The sequence below is a fragment of the Boleophthalmus pectinirostris genome, unplaced genomic scaffold, assembly GCF_026225935.1.
Source record: "Boleophthalmus pectinirostris isolate CB_2022bp ecotype Guang Dong unplaced genomic scaffold, ASM2622593v1 HiC_scaffold_21, whole genome shotgun sequence".
Taxonomy (NCBI): domain Eukaryota; kingdom Metazoa; phylum Chordata; class Actinopteri; order Gobiiformes; family Gobiidae; genus Boleophthalmus; species Boleophthalmus pectinirostris.
The window spans coordinates 34,251,553-34,272,373 of record NW_026571175.1 but is presented as its reverse complement, the minus strand read 5'-3'; the positions used below and the strand labels follow the sequence as shown (position 1 = coordinate 34,272,373).

General features: G+C 40.3%; 1 protein-coding gene across 2 annotated transcripts in view; it reads left to right on the top strand.

The window, feature by feature from the left end:
• The window catches only part of mgat1b (alpha-1,3-mannosyl-glycoprotein 2-beta-N-acetylglucosaminyltransferase b), a 55,272-nt gene that overhangs the window by 24,198 nt on the left and 10,253 nt on the right, over positions 1–20,821 (top strand). For both annotated transcript variants that reach the window (XM_055157447.1, XM_055157448.1), the window contains exon 2: positions 7,595–8,758. In XM_055157447.1, coding sequence (XP_055013422.1) covers positions 7,898–8,758 — 861 coding nt within the window. In that variant the 5' untranslated portion in view covers positions 7,595–7,897. The remainder of the gene's footprint in view (positions 1–7,594; positions 8,759–20,821) is intronic.

Genomic DNA, 20,821 nt, shown 5'->3' with positions numbered 1-20,821 from the left:
GCGTGTTGTACGGTTTCCACGGTTCCTCGCTTGCGCATTGTAGCCTCGTGCCCGTATGTGACCTGTTTCGCTTTGGCGCAAAAGAAGCGGTGTGGAGGGTGAGTGCTGCGCGTCACGTGTACAAATGGCAAGTAGGAGAGAAGATGGCCGCCCAGAGATGGAGGATGCGCCCGTGTCGTTATCTCACGAAACCACAGTCGCCCGTCAGCGTGAGGGCGGCTCCACCGGCAGCGCTGGCTCTGTGTTTGTCAATGGGAAAGACGATCAAACTCGACTGGGCGCGTTTAGCCATGCAGTGGAGCGAGATTCTAAGGGCCTGGCATGCGTATTTCGCCCTACATGAGCGTAAAAACTGCAACTTTTAAACCGCTAAACGAACCGATCCGTGAATTTTGTGAACAGTGCCACCCCCACTGACCAATTAGACTAGAAAATACAGTGAAGCAGATTTATTATGCCGAATTGAAAAGCTTTTAACCAACATCTAACAATTACAGGGGTGACTCACTCTCTTGAAGTTTGAGTGATTTATGCATGTTTGAATCTGAATCGTATTGTCCTGCAATGAAACGACATTGAATTGAATCATGAAGAGTCTTATAAAGTTTTCTGGTACCAGATGAGGATAAACTCAAAAACATATAGACCAGGTAAGAACAGGTGGGGGGCTGCAAGATGAATTGCAATTTAATCTAATTCACAATCTGAGTGGACGCAGATTGTTAAGTACCATAATTTCGTCCACAAACAACTAGGGATGGTATAAACTCTTGTGCCACAAGATCTCACAAGATAAAATTGTCACAAGATCGTGCACGCAAGAGAAAAATTGATCTTGTGAGATTTTTTCCAAGCAAGTCTTCATTTGGATTGGACAAAAAAGGGTTATGTGTTGGTGAGTTACATCTCTTGGCAGTACTAGAATAGAAAAAAAAAACACGTTAAATCGCCTTTATTTAATTCCGCTAAACGTCTGGGAGTGGGGAAGGGTTCTGATTGGACGGAGACATGAACATATTTACGTCGACCGGAAGAAAACGCACAATTCATCTGCTACCGGCTTTTCTGTCATCTCTTTTCTGAATCAAATTATTTGTATTCAGAATTAAAGCTCTCATGTAAACGTGGCAATTATGGCATTGAACCTTTCTATCGTCATGGAGACCAAACTAGACCAAGTTACAGGTCAGATCTGTGGAGAGGCGATCCTACTTATAGTCAGAATGCCTGTTTTTGAAGCATTTTTGAGCTATAAAACCACCTGTAATTGAATAAATGTAACACAGAGCTGTTTAAAGTCATACTGTGGAACATTCCAGACAGAGCAATGACACATCAGTAGAAACAAGCAGGTGACTAAATCCCAAACCAAAAAGTTACATAATGCACCTTTACGGTACGCAGCCCTGGCACTGTACAGTTTCATTCATCTCCGTCTTAGTGGCAGCAACAGGAGAAAGTGAGGTTAAAAGTTGAGCAGAGGAAGTGTGTGGTGGCCTTTCTGAACCCAGATCCACATGACTGGACACAAGTGCACATGACGAGGGGGCGGGGCCGTCATCGCTGCTTCTTTCTCGCTCCTTCTCTCGTTCCCTCTCTTCTCCATCTCTCCGTGTTAGCTCCGGGACGGTGGATCGGAGAGGGGAGCTTGAATTCCATGTAGGCCTGTCACAATAACGACATTTGAAGCACCGTATATTGCTGCAAATGTAAATGTAGACGATAAACGATAACAATGAAACTAATTTATGCCACTGACACAAAAACCCAAAAGCAGATTTAAAACACAAAACTGTTCTAAATCTACAATATTGTTAAAAAAATTAATAATAATAGTAAAAATAACATGAGCTGCAATAAACAAAAAAGAGAATGACACACTTTAGTATTTTCTTTTTCGCTACAAAAACTAAAATATAAAAGTTAAGATTTCTTCAATTAAGGAAGTTTTATTATAATTTGAGTAAATTTCTCTTGACAAATAAAATGATCTACCACTGGAACAAGACTTTTAGTACTTTAAATATGAAAATACATTTTGCTACACTTAAATTAAGACAAATAAAATAAGAAATAGAATCGAATGTTGCTTGAATGAATTACAATTAAGTCAAATGTTCTTAATTTTAGTCATTTTAACTTACCTAGATATTACTTTTTGCTGTGTTTACATCTGTAGTGAGTAAGTATGTAACAATAACAAAAGTATTGTGATATTGTGTTGTCAATAATATCATGAGCCATCACAATATGTCAAATCTCATGTCTTTTTGTTTAAATCCATTGTTATGGTGCAGCAACAGCTACAAGAAACAGCAGGAACTACATAGACCATGATCCTTTGCTCTGTTTCAGTCCAATTTACACACTAAAATAACTTTTGCTTTTGCACTTTTAAATCTTAACTCTGGGTTATGACAGAACCAAAGGCTTTTCAAAGCATTTTTGAAAGGACAAAGTCGTACAGTCACAATTTTGTTAGGCTCTAAAAAATATCACAGTAAATACAGGGTGTCCAATAAATCTGACATCATTTCGCAGTCCAGTAATTTTGGCAGTTCTTTATGAAATAGCCTCAAATTTTCACAGAATGTAGAGAAACTGATTTTATATTTAATGTTTTCAGGTTGAGCCATGACGTTCACTCCCAAAGAGAATCTGCACACAGTCACCCAAGAAGCAACATTTGGAAAAACTTCACCAACTGGCAAACAAACTTTAGACTTGGCACCAAAAATTTAAAGAGGAGGGCTGATTATGTGGGGGATAAAGGATCAATATCATCATTGAGCTAGACTTTATAGTTTTCAAGATAATTACTTTTAAAATTATGTAAATTTTTTGGGACACTGTATATCGTCAAAATATCAAATTTGGATATAGTTACATCCTAGTAGTGAGTCATGGAAGTTATTAATTCAACTTTTTATTGCTTAAATCTTATCATATTGCCAAAAAATAACAAAAAAATCTCCCACAAGTGCAAGTAAAATGTACACATGATAAAAATTTAGCCCAAAAGTATTGTCTCAGCTTTCATATATTGAAGGAGAAGTGGATATAGTAATTATCATGACGGGTCTAGTGAGCTTGATTTCCACATCAGTCCTTGTTGAGTCTTTGCTGCCGGAGAATCGCTGACTTGGCTCGTTTCAGACAGTGGGCTTAGTCATAAAGACGCTGCTGTCTGTACGAAATTAGCAACACACTAACGAGCACATAATAAACACGTCTTAAAACTAATGTTTAAAGTCAAAGAATCAGTGTCGGTATTGAGTATTATCTGTTACAGAAGGGTGAGTCGTTGTACAGTAGTAGGGAGTATTATCTGTTACAAAACAGGGAGTTGTGCAGTTGTAGGGAGTATTATCTGTTACATATGGTTGTAGGGAGTATTCTGCTACATAAGGGCGAGTTGTTGTACAGTTGTAGGGAATATTATCTGTTACATAAGATTGAGTGTTTGTGCAGTTGTAGGGAGTATTATCTTTTGCATAACAGGGAGTTGTGCAGTGGTAGGGAGTATTATCTGTTACATACGGTTGTAGGGAGTATTCTATTACATAAGGGTGAGTTGTTGTACAGTTGTAGGGAGTATTATCTGTTACATCAGGGTGAGGAGTTGTCCAGTTGTAGGGAGTATTATCTGTTACATAAGTGCAAGTTGTTGTACAGTTGTAGGGAGTATTATCTGTTACATAAGGGTGGGTTGTTACACAGTTGTAGGGAGTATTATATATTACATAAGATTGAGTGTTTGTTCACTTGTAGGGAGTATTATCTGTTACATAAGGGCAAGTTGTACAGTTGTAGGGAATATTATGCGTTACATCAGGGTGAGTTGTTGTACAGTTGTAGGGAGCATTATCTCTTACATAAGGGTGAGTTGTACAGTTGTAGGGAGTATATCTGTTACATAAGGGTTAGTTGTACAGTTGTAGGGAGTATAATCTGTTACATAAGGGTTAGTTGTTGTACAGTTTTTCCACGGCCGATCACATGACCAACTTTACGGGTCATTGAACGATACTGGAAGATAAATGTTGTAGTAATTACCGTCTCAGGCCTAGTGAGCTTGATTTCCACATCAGTCCTTGTTGAGTCTTTGCTGCTGGAGAATCGCTGACTCGGGCTTAGTCATGGAGATGCACTTCCCAAATGAGACCTGACAATTGCTTACAAACTGCAGTCGATAGTTAAGAGACTAGTGGTGGTTGTTCCTGTTTTTCTTGCACCACTTTGAAAAGAAGTGATGTGTCTTTCCAAGTGCCGCCCACATTTGAAAACAAACAAACTAAAGCTAAAATAGGGTAAATCAGGTCTGAACAATGGTAGACTAGTTTACTGGTTTCCAAATTGTGCTGCTTCCTCAAGTGACTCAGTTTCCTCTGCTGTGCTAGTATATTATTTGTTGAATCCACATTTTTGTCTTCTTTTGGGTTACTCCTTGTTTAAAGGTTCTGTACTTAGTAAGTTAGGCTACGTTCAGACTACAGGGCTTAACACTCAATTTGGATTTTTTTTGTGAAATCCGATGTTTTTGCGAGGTCGTTCACAATTCCAATTAAATGCGACTTGTATGTGACTCCAGTGTGAACATTAAACATCCCAAAAGTGTCCCACATGTGACACTGGAGACACGACGACGTCAACCGCAGCGAGCGTCTCTGTGTTTACGGAAGTTGTCCAAACATGGACGCGAGCATTGAGCACCTGGAGATTTTAAAGTTCCTCTCGTACCGGAGCCAGAACATGAACAACTTACTTGTTTTAAGGAGGAGATTGAGAAGGAGAAGGACGAGGTTTTTGGCCGTGGTGTTTTGTGGAGCAGTCCATTGAAAGGAACATGTGGATGTGGAGACAGATCCAAGAGTGGTGAGTGGCAATGTGCTTCACTTTAGTGACATGGAGTTCATTAACAATTTTCGTATGATGAGTAGAACATTTGTGTATGTTTGTGGCTTGTTGATAATGTGTAGGTCGGGTGAATGCGCCTTGGCCTTTCAGACTGAAGTCGCATGTCAAAAGATTGAATATGTATTGGTTTTAGGACCACATATTAGGGCTGGGCGATATGGATCAAAAAATATATCTCGATATATTTTGCTATATCTCGATATACGATATATATCTCGATATATGTTCAAGAAAAAATAACCCCCTAAAACTGAAAACTGAAAAAACAAATCTGCCAAATTCCACAAGGTCATTTTTTTTTAATTGAAGTGTAAGAGGTCGGCAGTTCATAAAACCCTAATTACATAAATGATAATTTAACTGTAAAATAAAAGAAATAAAACATATTTCCTTCTTTTCATTCATAAATAAAACAACACAAGCTCATCTTTGCATTAACTCTGTTATCAGAACCAGAACCATGAGCTCATTTAGCAGAAGAAGCTCAGGTTGTTCCTTATTTCAATAGATCCATGTTATTATCCAGCAGTAAGGAGCTCTGAGGTTTAATCCCACAATCCACTGCAGATCAAACCCAACGTTTCCAAACACTATTGTACAAGTGACACTGCAGCAGATTATTAATTAAAATCTTCTGCATAAATAAACTTTACATTGCTAAACTTTACAATATATAAAGCATAACGACTCTAGAGCCACATCAGCCCGTTTGAGATAATAATGTGTTTAATGCAGTTTTGCGCACGTGTGTTTACATTTTACAGAAACGAAACTTAAGCGCATGGCTCATTTGCATAAACAGCGATCTTCTCATGCAGTTCAGCTCGTTTAGCTTCTTTCGGGCTAAAGGACGCGACTCGGTGGAACATGAGGATGTGCTGCTGATGGTTTTGTCTGTAAATGGTGAAAAAGGTTTGTGGTGCTTGAAGCTTTTCACTGGCACCAACTTTCGGCGTTCACGGCGACAGTGACGAGTGAAGGAGACACGAGCGAACAAAATCAGGGAGGCGGAGGCGACGAGAGAGAAGGTAAACAAGCGAAGCGGCGAAATCAAAATTGAATATAAGCATTATATCGATATATACGATATGTCAGAATTCATATCGAGTTTAAAAACTATCTCGATATATTTAAAATATCGAAATATCGCCCACCCCTACCACATATCCAAGTGTCCTGGGTCGCATTTGAAAAAATCGGATCTGTGTCGTTCAGACTGTCATTAAAAGATCAGATGCAGGTCACATAGGGGCGAAAAAATCGGATTTGGGTCACTTCAGGCTGCAGTCTGATCGTAGCCAAGTGTTTATTTATATAGCGCTTTTCACAGACATATGTCACAAAGGTGCTTTACAGAACATTATTCATTCACTCCACACCCAGTGATGGTAAACTATGACTGGGGCCAACCATCACACACACACACCACTTTCATACTAGACAGTGTGGGTGAAGTGTCATGCCTAAGGACACAATGACTGATTTTCCCAGTTGTCTGCCATCCAAGTACTAACCAAGCCCAGCCCTGCTTAGCTTCTGAGATCTGATGGAATCAAACTTTGACAAGCTGGTATGGCCACAACTATATTACCAGGGCAGCCGCGAGGTCTTAAAACTCTACAAAAAGGTCTTAAATATCAAGTTCCTAAATTAAGGCCTTTAAAAGTTTAAAATTATGTTGCCCAAGTCTTAAATTTAGCCTATTTTTTGTAAACTCAACCGGGTTACAGTGCAATATTAAATGGAGGGAGAGAAAAAAAAAAACAACATGAAATAATGTAATGTGAATGAAGGTAATTTGGAGTACGTGCAAACAATACTTTGTTTTGGCCGCCAGCGGCCAATGAGTGAACAATCAGTTCTGTCTGCACTGCCCAAGACGCAAAACTCTGGTCAGATCTGCTCACGTCGCATACGCGTTTACGTCACATACATCACCACCTAGTCGCCTGGTATGCATACACAATCAAATTCCACACACTTTGGCGTCACCGTATGCACGCAGATTTCCTCCCGAAAACGCTCGTCTAAACGCAGAATAAAAAGTGAAGACGCTGCACCACTTTTGTGTCTTCTGTTCAGACCGTCGTCATATAAACGTAGCCTTAGATTCTAGATATAGTACCGGTAGTTGGTTGGTCATTATTAGAATTAGACCTGGTGTTTTCGCCTGCATAATGGGTGGGACGCTGGTCTTAATTTTCATTTAAGTGGTCTTAAAAAGGTCTTAAAAACATCTTAAATTTGGGGTAGTCAAACCCGGGGATACCCTGATTATACAAAATTGCCTCTCGTGAGCTTTAAGCTTTAAGTTATAATGTTGTTCCCTCCTCAAAAACAGACCTGGAGTTGCGTTTTGTTTCATTCACACATTTTTGAGTAATCCTTTATTTTTAGTCTGTCTACACCTCCAAAGCTCAGGCAGGTTCCATAGTAGTCCGTGGGAGTATACTAGTCTATGTGCTCTTAGACTTGTTCTGATACAGCTCAAGATCATTCTAAAACTATTCAAGAAAGGTTAATTTCTGTCCGTGTTAATGTGACTTTTTTAGTATCAATACTTGCTGTAGTTTCGATTCTAGTTTTAGTATCGAATAACCTCTGATTTTTGATCCTTTTGACAATCCTACATGCTTGTCTTAACCCACGTATCTGTTTTTTTTTTTGTTGTTTTCAGAATGATGTCCAAAGGATAACATCAAGACCTCCGCCTTCCCTTTACCCAACACCTCCTTCCATTTTGTTTTGGCTCTAGTCTTGACCCCTTCCGCCACTTCTCAATGGGAGCCCGGGCAGCACCGCACAGCCGACGCGATTTGTGCTCAAAAGACAAGACGGCAATGATATTCTAGATGTTTTTCTATTAATAGCTACGTCATTGGATCCTCTGCCCATGCGAGACCGTGCTCACTCCCATTCTACTTCCACCGCTGTCCCCCCTCTCCGAACTCCGATGCTCTTCCCCCAGTTTTAAAGGGCCATGGTTCGGAAGAAAGGCTCCTTTATACTATGCGGTGCTTTCTTGTTTGTTGCCTGGAATGCCTTGCTCCTCCTCTACCTGTGGGGGCGCCCTCCCGTCGGCCGGGTGGGCGAGGGGGGCGGGGCCGAGCCGGTGGGCAAGGAGGAGTGGGGGGCGGGGCAAGGTAAGGCTGCCGTTGGTGGAGGCGGCGGCGGCGGTAACCTGGCCGGCGAGGTGATGCGATTGGCCGAAGAGGTGGAGGTGCAGCTGGAGAAGCAGAAGGAGCTACTGAGGCAGATCGAAAACAACAGAGCGCAGTGGGCACGACAGAAGGAACTGGGGAAGAGGGAGACGGAGAATCCCAAAACGCCGATGGAAGTAGTCGTTGAAAGAACGTTGGCGATAGAACGGACTAAACCGCAAAACAAGGAGGAGAAACCGACGCAAAAGTTAGTCACCACAACCACTCCGGAAGTCAAATTGAAGCCAACGAAACCAGCGGAAAGCAAACCCGAGGAGAACACGCCAGCAGCGACCACGGCGAGCCCAGAAGTGGTCATCCCGATTCTAGTCATCGCTTGCGATAGGGTCACGGTGAAACGCAGCCTGGACAGACTCATCCAGTACAGGCCGTCGGCGCGTCTGCACCCCATCGTCGTGAGCCAGGACTGCGGGCACGCCGACACCGCCAGGGTCATCGGCTCCTACGGCGACCAGCTCACCCACATCACGCAGCCCGACCTGGCGGACATCAGGGTGAGGCCAGAGCACAGGAAGTTCCAGGGCTACTACAAGATCGCCAGGCACTACCGCTGGGCCCTCAACCAGATCTTCAACAGCTTTGGCTACTCCAGTGTGGTGATCGTGGAGGACGACCTGGAGGTAAGAGCGCAGTTATTTACAAACGCAATGTACAATTTATTAGGGATGTAACAATAACCGAAATATCATGGTATCGTATCGTCAAAAGTCTCACAATATATCAAATTACATGTTCCTTTGCTTAAATGCATGGTTTTATAGTAGCAACAGCTTATAAACATAGCGAACTACATATCCCATGATTCATTTCAGCGCAGACAACATGAAATTAGATGTTTTTTAATTGAATTCTTGGGATTATGACAGTAATAATTCACAACAAGTTCTTGTCAGGGCATTTTAAAAGCAAAAAGTTTCCTATCTACATTTATATCAGCCTCTTCAAAATATCGCAATAAATATCGTACCGTGAGATGGATATCGTAATAATATCGTACAGAGAGTTTTTGATATCGTTACATCCCTACAGTTTATACTTTGTAGCTATCGTACAAATTCTCTGGAAGTGGGAAGCGACCTGAAAGCACTGCTCTGTCTGAAGCTCTGTTACTCAAGTTAGACTTTAATCTGAGTTTTATTTGAACACAGTCTGACCAGAAAGAGCTGAGTTGGAACTACAACAGGCGAGATGATTTGTGTGCTTAAAGAAGTCTCTCTTACATAAACTATAAAGAAGTGGACTAAGTGAGTGTGACGTCACCCACGGCGTCTGGCTCCGCTCAAATGAAGCTCACAGTGCTCATGGTTACAGGAGCAAATTTGTAGCCAGGCTGTATATTATGAAAAGGATTTTTTGGCGGACAAAATGACGGGCAAAACAGGATCATATATTAATGCATTTTAAGACCAAAATGACAAGGCTCACAGAAGCAGTTACAGAGAGACCGTCCGCAATATTACAATGTAAGTCAACGGAAGCCAGAGTCAGAAGGAGCCGGAAGAGACGCTGCGAACTTCCTATTTGGAACGTGGCTGCTAGTGCCTTGGCTACATCCACTTATATATACAGTCTATAGCCCTGTTCATATGGTATAAATCCAACCTGGGAACATATAGTAATTTGCAAATTACCTCCCACCTCTGTGTTACTTGCAGCGCATTCTCATGAGACAAGCGAAGTCTGTAAATTTGTCTATTTTACTGACATTGACACAGAGATTGAAAGGGAAAAGAATGCAGAAAGAAAAGAAAGAGACAGAAAAGGCGCAATGACAACAACTAGGGATGGGCATTCGATGAAATTTTCTTAATCGATCGTCGGAAGAATTAACGATTGATTATCGATCATAATCATTAACGTGTTTATATTAAAATGATCATCATTATTATTACTATCTGCACTACTAACCTGCATACATAAATTCAACTTACGACATATAAACCGTAACGACTCTAGAGCCACATCAGCCCGTTTGAGATTATAATGTGTTTAACGCAGTTTTGCGCAACTTAAAACCGCATCACTAATTTGCATAAACTCAGCGAAGATAAAACTACAGCTCTTGTGCGCTGATGCGGTCAACTTCTGTTGGATTAAAAGACATGACTCAGTGGAATACAGGTTAGTGTGACCATATTTGCGTTTGTCAAAACCAGGACACCGTACGGGAGGTGGGAGATGGGACATTGCTCGACTCTCACCTGGCAAAACTTTTTCCCACTGGACACCGAAACATATGTTCCTGCTTTATACACTGTGCACATGGACTCACACTTGTCCCGAACGCAACGGAAAGCGTGGAATTTCTTGTACAAATCATCGTTTATACGCATTTGCGCTGCAGACTGACCCACTGTTTGTGTTTGCTCGCTCCTTCTGAGTGCAAAGAGCTACATGTACGGACCCCTGTTTGGTCACGCTACGCACAGCAACCTACATTCGGTTTGTCGCTTAAAATGAACATAATCGATGAAATTCTTAATGATCGATTAATCGATTAATCATGCCCATCCCTAACAACAACAAACATTGAGATGAAGAGTCACACGGGACTAGGATTATCACCAGACGTCTGTGTTTGGCAAAATATAGTATAGTAATATGCTGTGTAATTTTTCTTCACAAATTACAGACATGGCACATTCTTACAGGATTATTACAAATTACCAAAGGTTCACAGGTAAATCTAATCTCGTGCAAATAGGGCTTTAGTCACTGTAACTTTTTGGTTGAAAATCAAACTCCTTCATGGGACCTCGCGTTGATCACAGGCGCCTGAAAATTTGTTGTTTAAATCCATTTTGTGTTTTCAGACTACCGTGTGTCACCATGGGAACTGCTGAACATTCCTCCTGTAGAGATTTATGTAGAACACCCCCAGCATGTCGTCACTACAAAGCATCAGTAGACCCTTCCAGTGATTTGTAAACGGAACGACTGCGTTCTAAAACCTGGTGCTGTTTTGCGCATTACAGCTCCAATGTATTTTCAATGGGAGAGTTTGTTTCCAAATTAGCCTCCAAACACCACAAATTATGATAAATTACACCTTGTTAGTGGTATGGAAACTGAAAAAGCTCGATCGGTGCAGCCTTAGCAACATTTACACGCAACTACAAGGGACGATATTGAAGAAGTCTGAAGAAGTCAAAAGAATTCCTCTGTAGTAAAGCCATTTTACTAGTACATGTCAAAAATAGAATGAAAAAGTGTCATAAGACTATATAATATTAAGATAAGATTTTTTGCAAGTGTATTATCAAACAGTACAGTTCCTGTTTGGGCCGCGTCTCATTTCTCTTTCCTCGCTTCCTTCTCCTTGATTCCTCTCCTCAATTCTGCAGGAAATGGTTGAGGAAGTCCCGCCCACAGAGGAGACAAAGCAAGGAGAGAGGATCTAAACTCCTCACTGAGACCAATAAAGTTTGATTATTTTATCTGACGTCTGCTCCTGAAGACTCCCTCGGGTTTACTCCTTCATTTTGTGGTTTTCTTTGGGACACCACATTTGATTGACAGCTGAAAAATGGAGAATCGAAGAGAGAAATCGAAGGAAGCGAGGAAAGAGAAATGAGATGCAACCTTTGTCTGAGTTTGAAAAATAGTTTAAATTTGACTTAAAGCCCTTCAAAAGCTTGTTGTGAGTACACAGCTTCCCCCTGTGCAGTAAAACTAAAGCTGATCTATTATTACTCTGGCTGACAGGGAATCAAAACAGCATCGCAGCTGATACTGAGAGCTTATAATTAATCATAACAAGTGTTCATTCATCCAGTGTGAGTGGGACTTGATGAGACAGTTTAAATGACGGAGAGCAGGAGTGGGCCGGGATCTGCTTAAATTATTCTCGGCTCTGGTTCACTGTGGGCTAATTCACTGTATTATTCTATAGACGCTGACAGGTTCACTCCCACATTTAATACCTATGGGGCATTTGAAATTATGTCGGTAATGGATGATGAGAGACTCTAGAGTTCACAAAAGTGCAGAATTACATTATAGACAAGTTTTCAGAGTGAAATAAAGGCGTTTATTCATGTGTGGTTTTATTGACAAGTTCATAAACTGATATAGGTGTAAATTAGTGACGTTTGTGACCTTAATTAGGGTTGTTCTGATACCAATACCGGAAAAATTAGGTATCAGAGCTTTTGCCGATACTGCATATTTTTCCTGTATCTGTGTTGGGGAGTACTCAGAGCAAATTACAGATCCGATACAACTCTAAAAGACATTTGTGTTACCTCTTTGATAGCTTCATTTAGCATTTAGTGTGGATGCTGAACTTAGTAAAATAACTGCACTACTGCAGTGCAGCCTGACAACAGCGACAACTGGTAAAAATACTTAAATCAGCATTACTATACATTTACCAAATACTTTAGTCCTCAGAAACACATTTATTCTTGCAGTTTTTCTTTAGAAATAGTCTTTTAGACTAATTTTTTTAAACAAAATTTCCCACTTTGCAGTATCAGACTGGTGTCTGTATCAGCGAATACATCAAGGCCAAGTATCATATTGGATCAGATCCCCAGAAAATGGTATCGGAACAACACTAGTCTTAATATAAATATATTGTTGCTCACTCCTAATATTATTATTTTTTGCATAAATACCATAAATTCCAAACTATAAGCCGCTACTTGCGGCAATGCGGCTAATATATGGACGGATTCTTTGTTTGGCACATTGTCCTTTCATATTTACGGTTTATGGTTTGGCAGCACAGCGGATACTCGCAGCCTGAGTGCAGAAAACGCCGCTGTCTGTGTTACACAAGCTAGTGATATTGTCAGTGCACTCAAATAGTTTATCACCGTGTGATAAAATAAGTTATGATCCTAAATGAACATTAGTGAGGGGGAAATGTCTTACCCGTATGCGTAAATAACGAGAAGAAATGTCTCAAACTTCAGTAGTTGGACATCCACTCATACCTGACTGACAGAACTATCCCCGCCCTCGAGAGAGTCTGAAATCTGCTGAAATTCTGCAAGACACTGACATGATACAGACAGAATAGAGACTCTTTCTGCAGGAGACATGTGCAGTAGAGCGCGGGGAGAGACGGTCCGAGGAAGATGTTATTTGATTTTGCTTCATACACACACCCTCCTCATGGAAAACACATGAAGAATTGCAGACGATGCAGATTTTAAGTTAAAGGTGATTAATGTGTCTGTGGAAGAAGGAAACAGAGCTGCTGCACATGAGCTCGACATCAGTGAGTCGATGAGATTTTGGCGACGGCAGCGTGACGAACTGACTCAATCCAAAAAGACGACAAAAGCAGATGGCCCTTGATAACGTTCTTGAAGACGTGGACACCTGAGGCTTGTATTCAGATGCAGCCTACATATGCTCAATTTTAAAATTTTGTTAAAATTTCGTTGATGCGGTGAATATTCAGGTGCACTCAATAGTCCGGAAAATACTGTAGTAGTTTTTGCATGAGCTCCCTTGTAGGTGTCGTCCTATGTAGTTTGGTTAAGATACATAGAAATAAGTAATGCTTTTCATAGCTTTTGCCACATCGCCTTTTGAGTCGACTACAGCTCTAGTCTAAACGACAGGGTTAGTGGGTTTTTACAAAGTGTGACCTGTTGAATTTCATTGTTTCGTAAGGATATTGTAAAGACTGCAGTTAGTTAAAGGTGCGTTGTGTAACTTTTCTGGTGGAGGGTCCGTCAAAAGCTTTTCTCCATGAAGATGTTTTTGCTTTGTTTGGGCTGTTTCACTGTTTGGTATTAAACATTTCTATCTTCATGGAGACCAAACCAAGCCAAACCAAGTTACAGGTCAGATCTGTGGAGATGAGAGGTATTTTTAAGCTATAAAAGCCCCTATAATTGAATAAATGTAAGGTACAGCTGTGTATGTGACACTTTGGAACATTCCAGGCAGAACAGTAACTTTACACAATGCACCTTTTAAGTCACAGTTTTATTATAGTTACTTGGGATGGGCAAGGATTTCATGAGTCAAAATTACCACAAGATTCTGCACACATGAGAAAAATTATCTTGAGATTCATGTGTCATTTGGCTTGGACCAAAAAGTGCCAGATTTCTTGAAATGCTGTAGTTCCAAAAAGCAGCTACAGTGACAACAAAACGTGTGCTAAAGATCCAGCCAATGTTCTCCATAATCCTCCGCCAAAAGCATGTGCTCTGCGGTAATATCTTTGCATTTACGGAGAAAACAAAAGTGAAATGTCAGCGGATGTCAGTCCACGTGAAGATCAGCTGTGGCTCCGGTTCATTTGCTGCACATTTGTTTTGAGTTATATTTGAACATCGATCAGTTTTGATGATCCTTTAGTTTAGCAGTAATGTTTTGACAGCGATCCACTGGCTCATGGTGCAGGCCGATTTCACGACATTGGGTTTGTCTTATAGACCTGTGCAGGGCTGCTCAATTATGGAAAAAATCATTATCACCATTATTTTGGTCAATATTGAAATCACGATTATTCAAATGATTATTTTTTAGTTACAGGATGCATTTATTCAGCATTTCTCTCTGTTATTGATAATTTATGCAAAACTTTCAAATAGAAAATAAATATAGGCTACAAATATGTACCATAGAGCATTTTTGCAATGTATAAAGCATAAAATGAATAAAATATACTTTGAACATGAAGTAAGGCATAGAAAAACATATATGTATCCAAAATAAGCTGTTCTACAAACTGTATATTTAAAAAAAAAAAAATAAATATACTTATTTATATAAAAATCTCAAAATAAACTTTGTTAAGCTTTAGGGTGCACTCACACTAGGACTTTAGAACCGTGCCATGCTCAAGTCAAGATTATGTAGGGTTCCATGTTTCGCACTCACACCTGCACAACCAAACCGAGCCACGGCCGATGACGTTGTCACACAGCGCTGTTTGTTTACATGTCGTGCAGCAGCACTAACGCTTTAGTGTAGAAAATAAGTCCAGCGGCAGAAATATCTATTAAATAGTGAGGCAGATGTGAGTCCTGCTGAGATACGCTCCTCCTCCTCTGAATTTATGGTTATAATCAGTACCGTAGCTCACATTATACACATTACACACAGTGCGTAGGTCACCAAGTGCTTATGGGGGCACCACGTGAATCCTCTCAAAACTACAGTTGTCGCGCCCCGGTCCTCACTTTCACCTGCACCTAAATCGTTTCAACTCAACTATATGAGTTTGGAGATCGTTTGACATCATTTTGAAATTGCAATCAAAATTGCACAGCTTTTGGGCCTGTTTATACAAGAACTCTTGCGGGTTAAAACGACAAAATATTTTATCGGAAGTGCCTTTCGTTTAGACGGTGACAGCGTTTTTGGGGCTTAAAAAGTCAGTATCTGAAACCACCCTCCAAAGTGGAAAAGTTGAATAAGCTCCGCTGTAGCGTTTCCGTCTGCACTGCCCAAGACGCAAAACTTTTGTCAGATCTGCTCAGGTCACATACATGTTTACATCACATACATCACACGAGTCGCCTAGCATGCATACCCAATCGAATTCTACACACTTTTGCGTCACTGTATGTTCGCAGAATAAAAAGTGAAGACACGATGCCACTTTCACATCTTCTGTTCAGACCGTCATCATATAAACGTAGCCTTAGACCTGCATAACGCCCCAAGCGAACCGTACCAGTGTAAACGAGGCTGGATTCTCAACGTAACACAATGTCAAAAGTACACAACCTCAGAGCCAATGCAGCTCCTCTTTATTTGAAGCAGTGGGGGCTGGGGGTTGTTGAGGCATTAAACTTCATATCCAGCTGTAACCAGGCTTTTCATTCTGAAGATCTGTGCTAGGACTCCCACTTTGTTCCTCTGGGTTTGGAGAGGCAGCGGTGGTGTTGGTGTCCTGGGAGCATGATATGGGCTGTTAACAGTGAAGTGTGAAGCGGCTGGTATGACAATCAGCACCTCCCCGTGTCAAACTACGGCTGGTGTTAAAATAGTGCTACTCAAAATGAGAAAACAAATCTGCTGTTCAGTAACGATGCATAAAAGGCCCATATTACGCTATTTTCCTGATCTGTTATAATGCATTTTCCTCATCAAAAACAGACATGGAGTTGTGTTTTGTTTCATTCACACATGTTTAACACACAAATCCTGCATATTTAGGCTGAGTTATTCTCTCAGACTGAAAACAATCTGTTCCAACTTGTGATGAGGAATATAGAAAGTGCTCCAGGTATGTTTTTGAGGAGGTAACAACATTATAACATGGGGCATTGACTCCAGTGAGCTTAGAATCGATTCTCTGGATTTGGGACTCTCTAAAAGCTCGGAATTTCATCCAGGAGTGAGATTTAACATTTTATTTCAACCATGGCAACCCACTTTTAAACAGTATATTCCTGTTCAACTGAGCTGCTGCTGTGAAGTCTAAAAAAAACCTGACTTTTTCACAAGACAAAGCTGAATTTAGACATCGAACAAAAACACATCCAGCTTTTCTTTGTCTTTCTGTTGATTCATCTGAGTGGCATTTCCCCCCAAACAAAGTTACACCAAACAACAGGCACTTTGTGTTTGTGGTTAGACTCAAAAATGTGAAAAAATGCACTGACAAAAATGCAATCAGGTTAAGGTTACGATCATAATCTGTCATAGATGTTCGTGTGCGGCTTTTCCAGCTCATTCTGACCCCTTTCTCATGTTTTAAGACCAAAATATTTGTATTAACCTGCTCTACATGATTCTGGTATGTAAGTCCGTTTAAAAAAAGTCCTATTTCTAACTCCAAATTTGTAACCGCAAGCATCAGTGAGCTTCATTTGACTGAAGCTGAACGCTGTGGGTGACGCACTCTAGTCCAGTTTATGATCAGTATCAGGGTTAGGTTTAAGAACAGGTAAGTTTATTTTACTGTTTAATGTTTTGCATGTTTCTATAATGTTGATTTTATTGGAAAAGCACTTTGGGAACCTTCAGTGTTCTAAAGGGCTCTATAAATAAAGATTGAGTGATTTAAGGTTTTTACTTAAGTTTGCTCACATTGTCTTGGTAAAACTGAGCTGACATTTTTTGACAAAAGAAAATTATAAATAAATAAATGTATTATAATTAACTGTACTGAACAAATAAAAAAAACTGTTACTGTGGCTGAAACTTAATGTTTGCTGTAATTACACCTGTTGATTATGACATTAACTTATTCTCCTTTTAAAATACTGATTGACATGGAACGCTAAGCTCCGCCCTCGAACAAAATGCCAAGTGAGTTTTTACTTGCTGTCGAGATCTGCAACCCCATGATAAGTAATACAACAGTTAATAGTAATTTCATATTCTAATAATTTTGGGAAATGTTTGAAAATCTGTTCGCCTCAATATATTAACAGAGCGTACAACAAACAAACAAAAAATAGTATAAGCTCTATTAACACTTACCATAAGACTCTGGAAACACGCGGATGACGACTTCCGGTGTAGTTAGCGACAGTGAGCATGTGATAAAACTGTGGATTCAGCAGCAGTGTCTTCACAACTTGTCAAAGCTTTCCATAGAGGACAGGACTCTAATTGCGTCTTCGGTGTCACTTACAGGCAGCTGACTGGAACTGTCGATTTGACGAACATAACAGAAAGCTACAATGGCATATTTTTTTAAGTTAGACAAATTATAATACATAAATGAATAGGCAATAAAAAAAAAAAAACTAAGAATACAATGACATCTAGATGAAGAAAACTGGGCCATTTTTCTCGGTTTTCCCAGATTTTGTCCCAAGAGAGCCCAAAATAAGGCTATGTTTATATAATGACGGTCTGAACAGAAGACGCAAAAGTGGCGTCGCGTTTTCACTTTTTAATCCGCGTTTAGACAAGCATTTTGGGGAGGAAATCTGTGTGCATACAGTGACGCAAAGTGTGTGGAATTCGATTGGGTATGCGTGCCATCTGTTTGTTTCTGTGTAATGTGTTCGCGACCTGAGCAGATTTGACCAGAGTTTTGCATCTTGGGCAGTGTAGACGGGAACGCTTTCCACTCCAGAAGGTGGTTTCAGTTTTTTGCATTGTTAAGCCCCAAAAACACCATCACCGTCTAAACGAAAGGCACTTCCGATAAAATATTTTGTAACTTTTATCCGCAAGCATTGTCGTGTAAACAGGCCCTCAGTCATCATCCGCATGTTTCCAAACGTCTTCCGGTTTTGTGACGTAAGTGTGAATAGAGCCCATCGATCCCGAAAAGTCCCATCTGTCAATCTCCAAGTTTAGTCTAGTCTTTTTTTAAATATATATATTGTGCTGCCCTAGTTTCACATATTGACTCGGTGATGGTGTGTTCTGTTTAACCCAGTGGTTTTCCTCTTTAAATCTAAAACAGAACAGAATCTCCTGCAGTGAATTCTCTAAGCCTCTCTCACTACCACACTTAGTTTTAAACAAGTTCAACACTGCAGAAAGCAAGATCGAGGCAAGTTGAAATGACCTGTGGAAGTGTGTTTTTTCTTTAAGGTTCAATAATTTGCATTCATTGACTTGTGAGCTTTTATTAATATTATAATGTTGCTTCCTCATCAAAAACAGACCTGGAGTTGTGTTTTGTTACATCAAACGTTTCAGTAATCCTTATTATTAGTCTGTCTACATCTCCAAAGCTCAAAATGCTCAAAATCATACCAAAGTCCTGCACTGATGATTTGACCCTGGACCATTTGTGCACATTTGTTTACGTTTTACTTAAAATCACATGGCTAATTTGCATAAACTATAAGTGCTGAAAAAACAGCTCTTTCCTTGTGCAGCTGATGCGGTTCAGCTTCTGTCAGACTAAAGAACACGACTTAGTGGAATATGAGTGTTCTTTCTGTGACAGAGAATGTGCTGATGATGGTGAGTCTGTTCTTTTCTTCTGTTGCGTTGGAGGTGGTTCTTGTTAAACTTTACACAAATGCCAGTTTTAAATCCTCGCCTCCTCGCGTTGTTGTGCAGAATTAATTTGCGGCGCATAGACCTCACCGCAGATTCATAAATTGAAAACGCGCTGAGTCAACGCAGAACTATACTTCACCCTTAAAATTGGGCTTTAGGAGCATTGCAAAAAAACATGGCTCCTAAAATCGTGTTGTCTGAGGTCGCGATTTTTGTTGAGCCCTAATGTACCCTTTAATTCAAGCTTTTTTGTTTCTTCTTTAAGCAAGGAGTTGTTGTTTTTCTGTGTCTGTATTTTCATATTTTAAGTACAAAAAGTCTTGTTTCTTTGGTAAATCATTTTATTTGTCAAGTGACATAAACTCAAATCATGATAAAAACTTTCTTAATTCAAGTTCTTTTTGCAGTGAAAAGCCCTGTGTGTGTGTTTGGAAATCAGATAACCACAGCTGGATTTGTTAGCGGCACAGACCTAACGTCCCCCATTGTCCTTTTGTCGTTGGCATGTTTTAGCGTTGTAACGTTATCTGCGTGGACAAAGCCTTGGAGATGGCAGAGGAGTTGGCACGGACAGCAGAGAATGTGAAGACTCCAGGCAAGAACAGGGCTCCATAAATCTGCTGCTTTTGTGCTCACCACAGGAAAAAAAAAAAAGTAGAGCACGGTTTGGGGAAAAGAAACTCGTCTCTATTTTAGACAGAAATTGAGATTTTGATTAGATAAAAATGGAAATGATTAACAATAAATCCATTGTTGAAGTTGTAGAAATAGCACATTTAAACCCCTTACCATTCTTGTACTGTTTCTTACTTTTGGCTGCACCAGTTTATACTCGAAACCCATAAAAAAAAATCACAAAAGTGTAATGGGAGTTTTACTAGTATATTGCGTGTACTTGTGCAGCCCAGAGGGAGACTGGACTTGGTTATGTAAGCTGCCCCCTGCTGTTTCTCTGCGGGATCACCAGACCTGCTCCTCTTGTTTGCTTTGGCTGGACTTTGGGAGGACTTTGGCTGGTTTAGGTGGTGGTGACCAGACCATCTGACCCAGGACACTCTCTGTGGCAGGGTCGCACCTGCTCGTCTCCATGGTGTTTTGCCTGGAATGTTCTAAAATATTGCATTAACCTCCTAGGACCCGAACTCATGCATGTGTGTATTGATTTCTCTTCACTATTTGGGCTGATTGGGACCTGATGAATGCAAAAACAAATTATATTTTTACATGATGCAGTTTCTGAGAAAATTGACGTCCACATGTGATTTATAAAACATATCCTGGCCTCCAGGTGCTAGGAGGCCACACTGGTTTGGTAGCTCACCTGGACAAGTCAGATCTGTGGAAAGTAGGGATGGGCATTCGATAAAATTTTCTTAATCGATCATCGGGAGAATTAACGATCGTTTTTCAACATCATTTGTGTTCTTATATTAAAATTATCATCATTATTATTACTAATCTGCATAAATAAACTCAACTTTACAACATATAAACCGTAAACACTGTAGAGCCACATCAGCCCGTTTGACATTATAATGTGTTTAATGCAGCTTTGACACATTTGTTTACTTTTTACACAAACAGAACTTTAAAAAACATGGCTCATTTGGATAAACTACAAGTTTAAAAAAGCAGCTTTTTTTTGTGCACTGATGCGGTTCAGCTTCTGTCGGACTAAAGGACACGACTCAGTGGAATATGAGTGTTCTTTGTGTGACAGAGAGGATGTTGATGTTGATGGTGATGATGGTGAGTCTGTTCTGTTTGTGTCGTGTTGTAGATGGTTCATG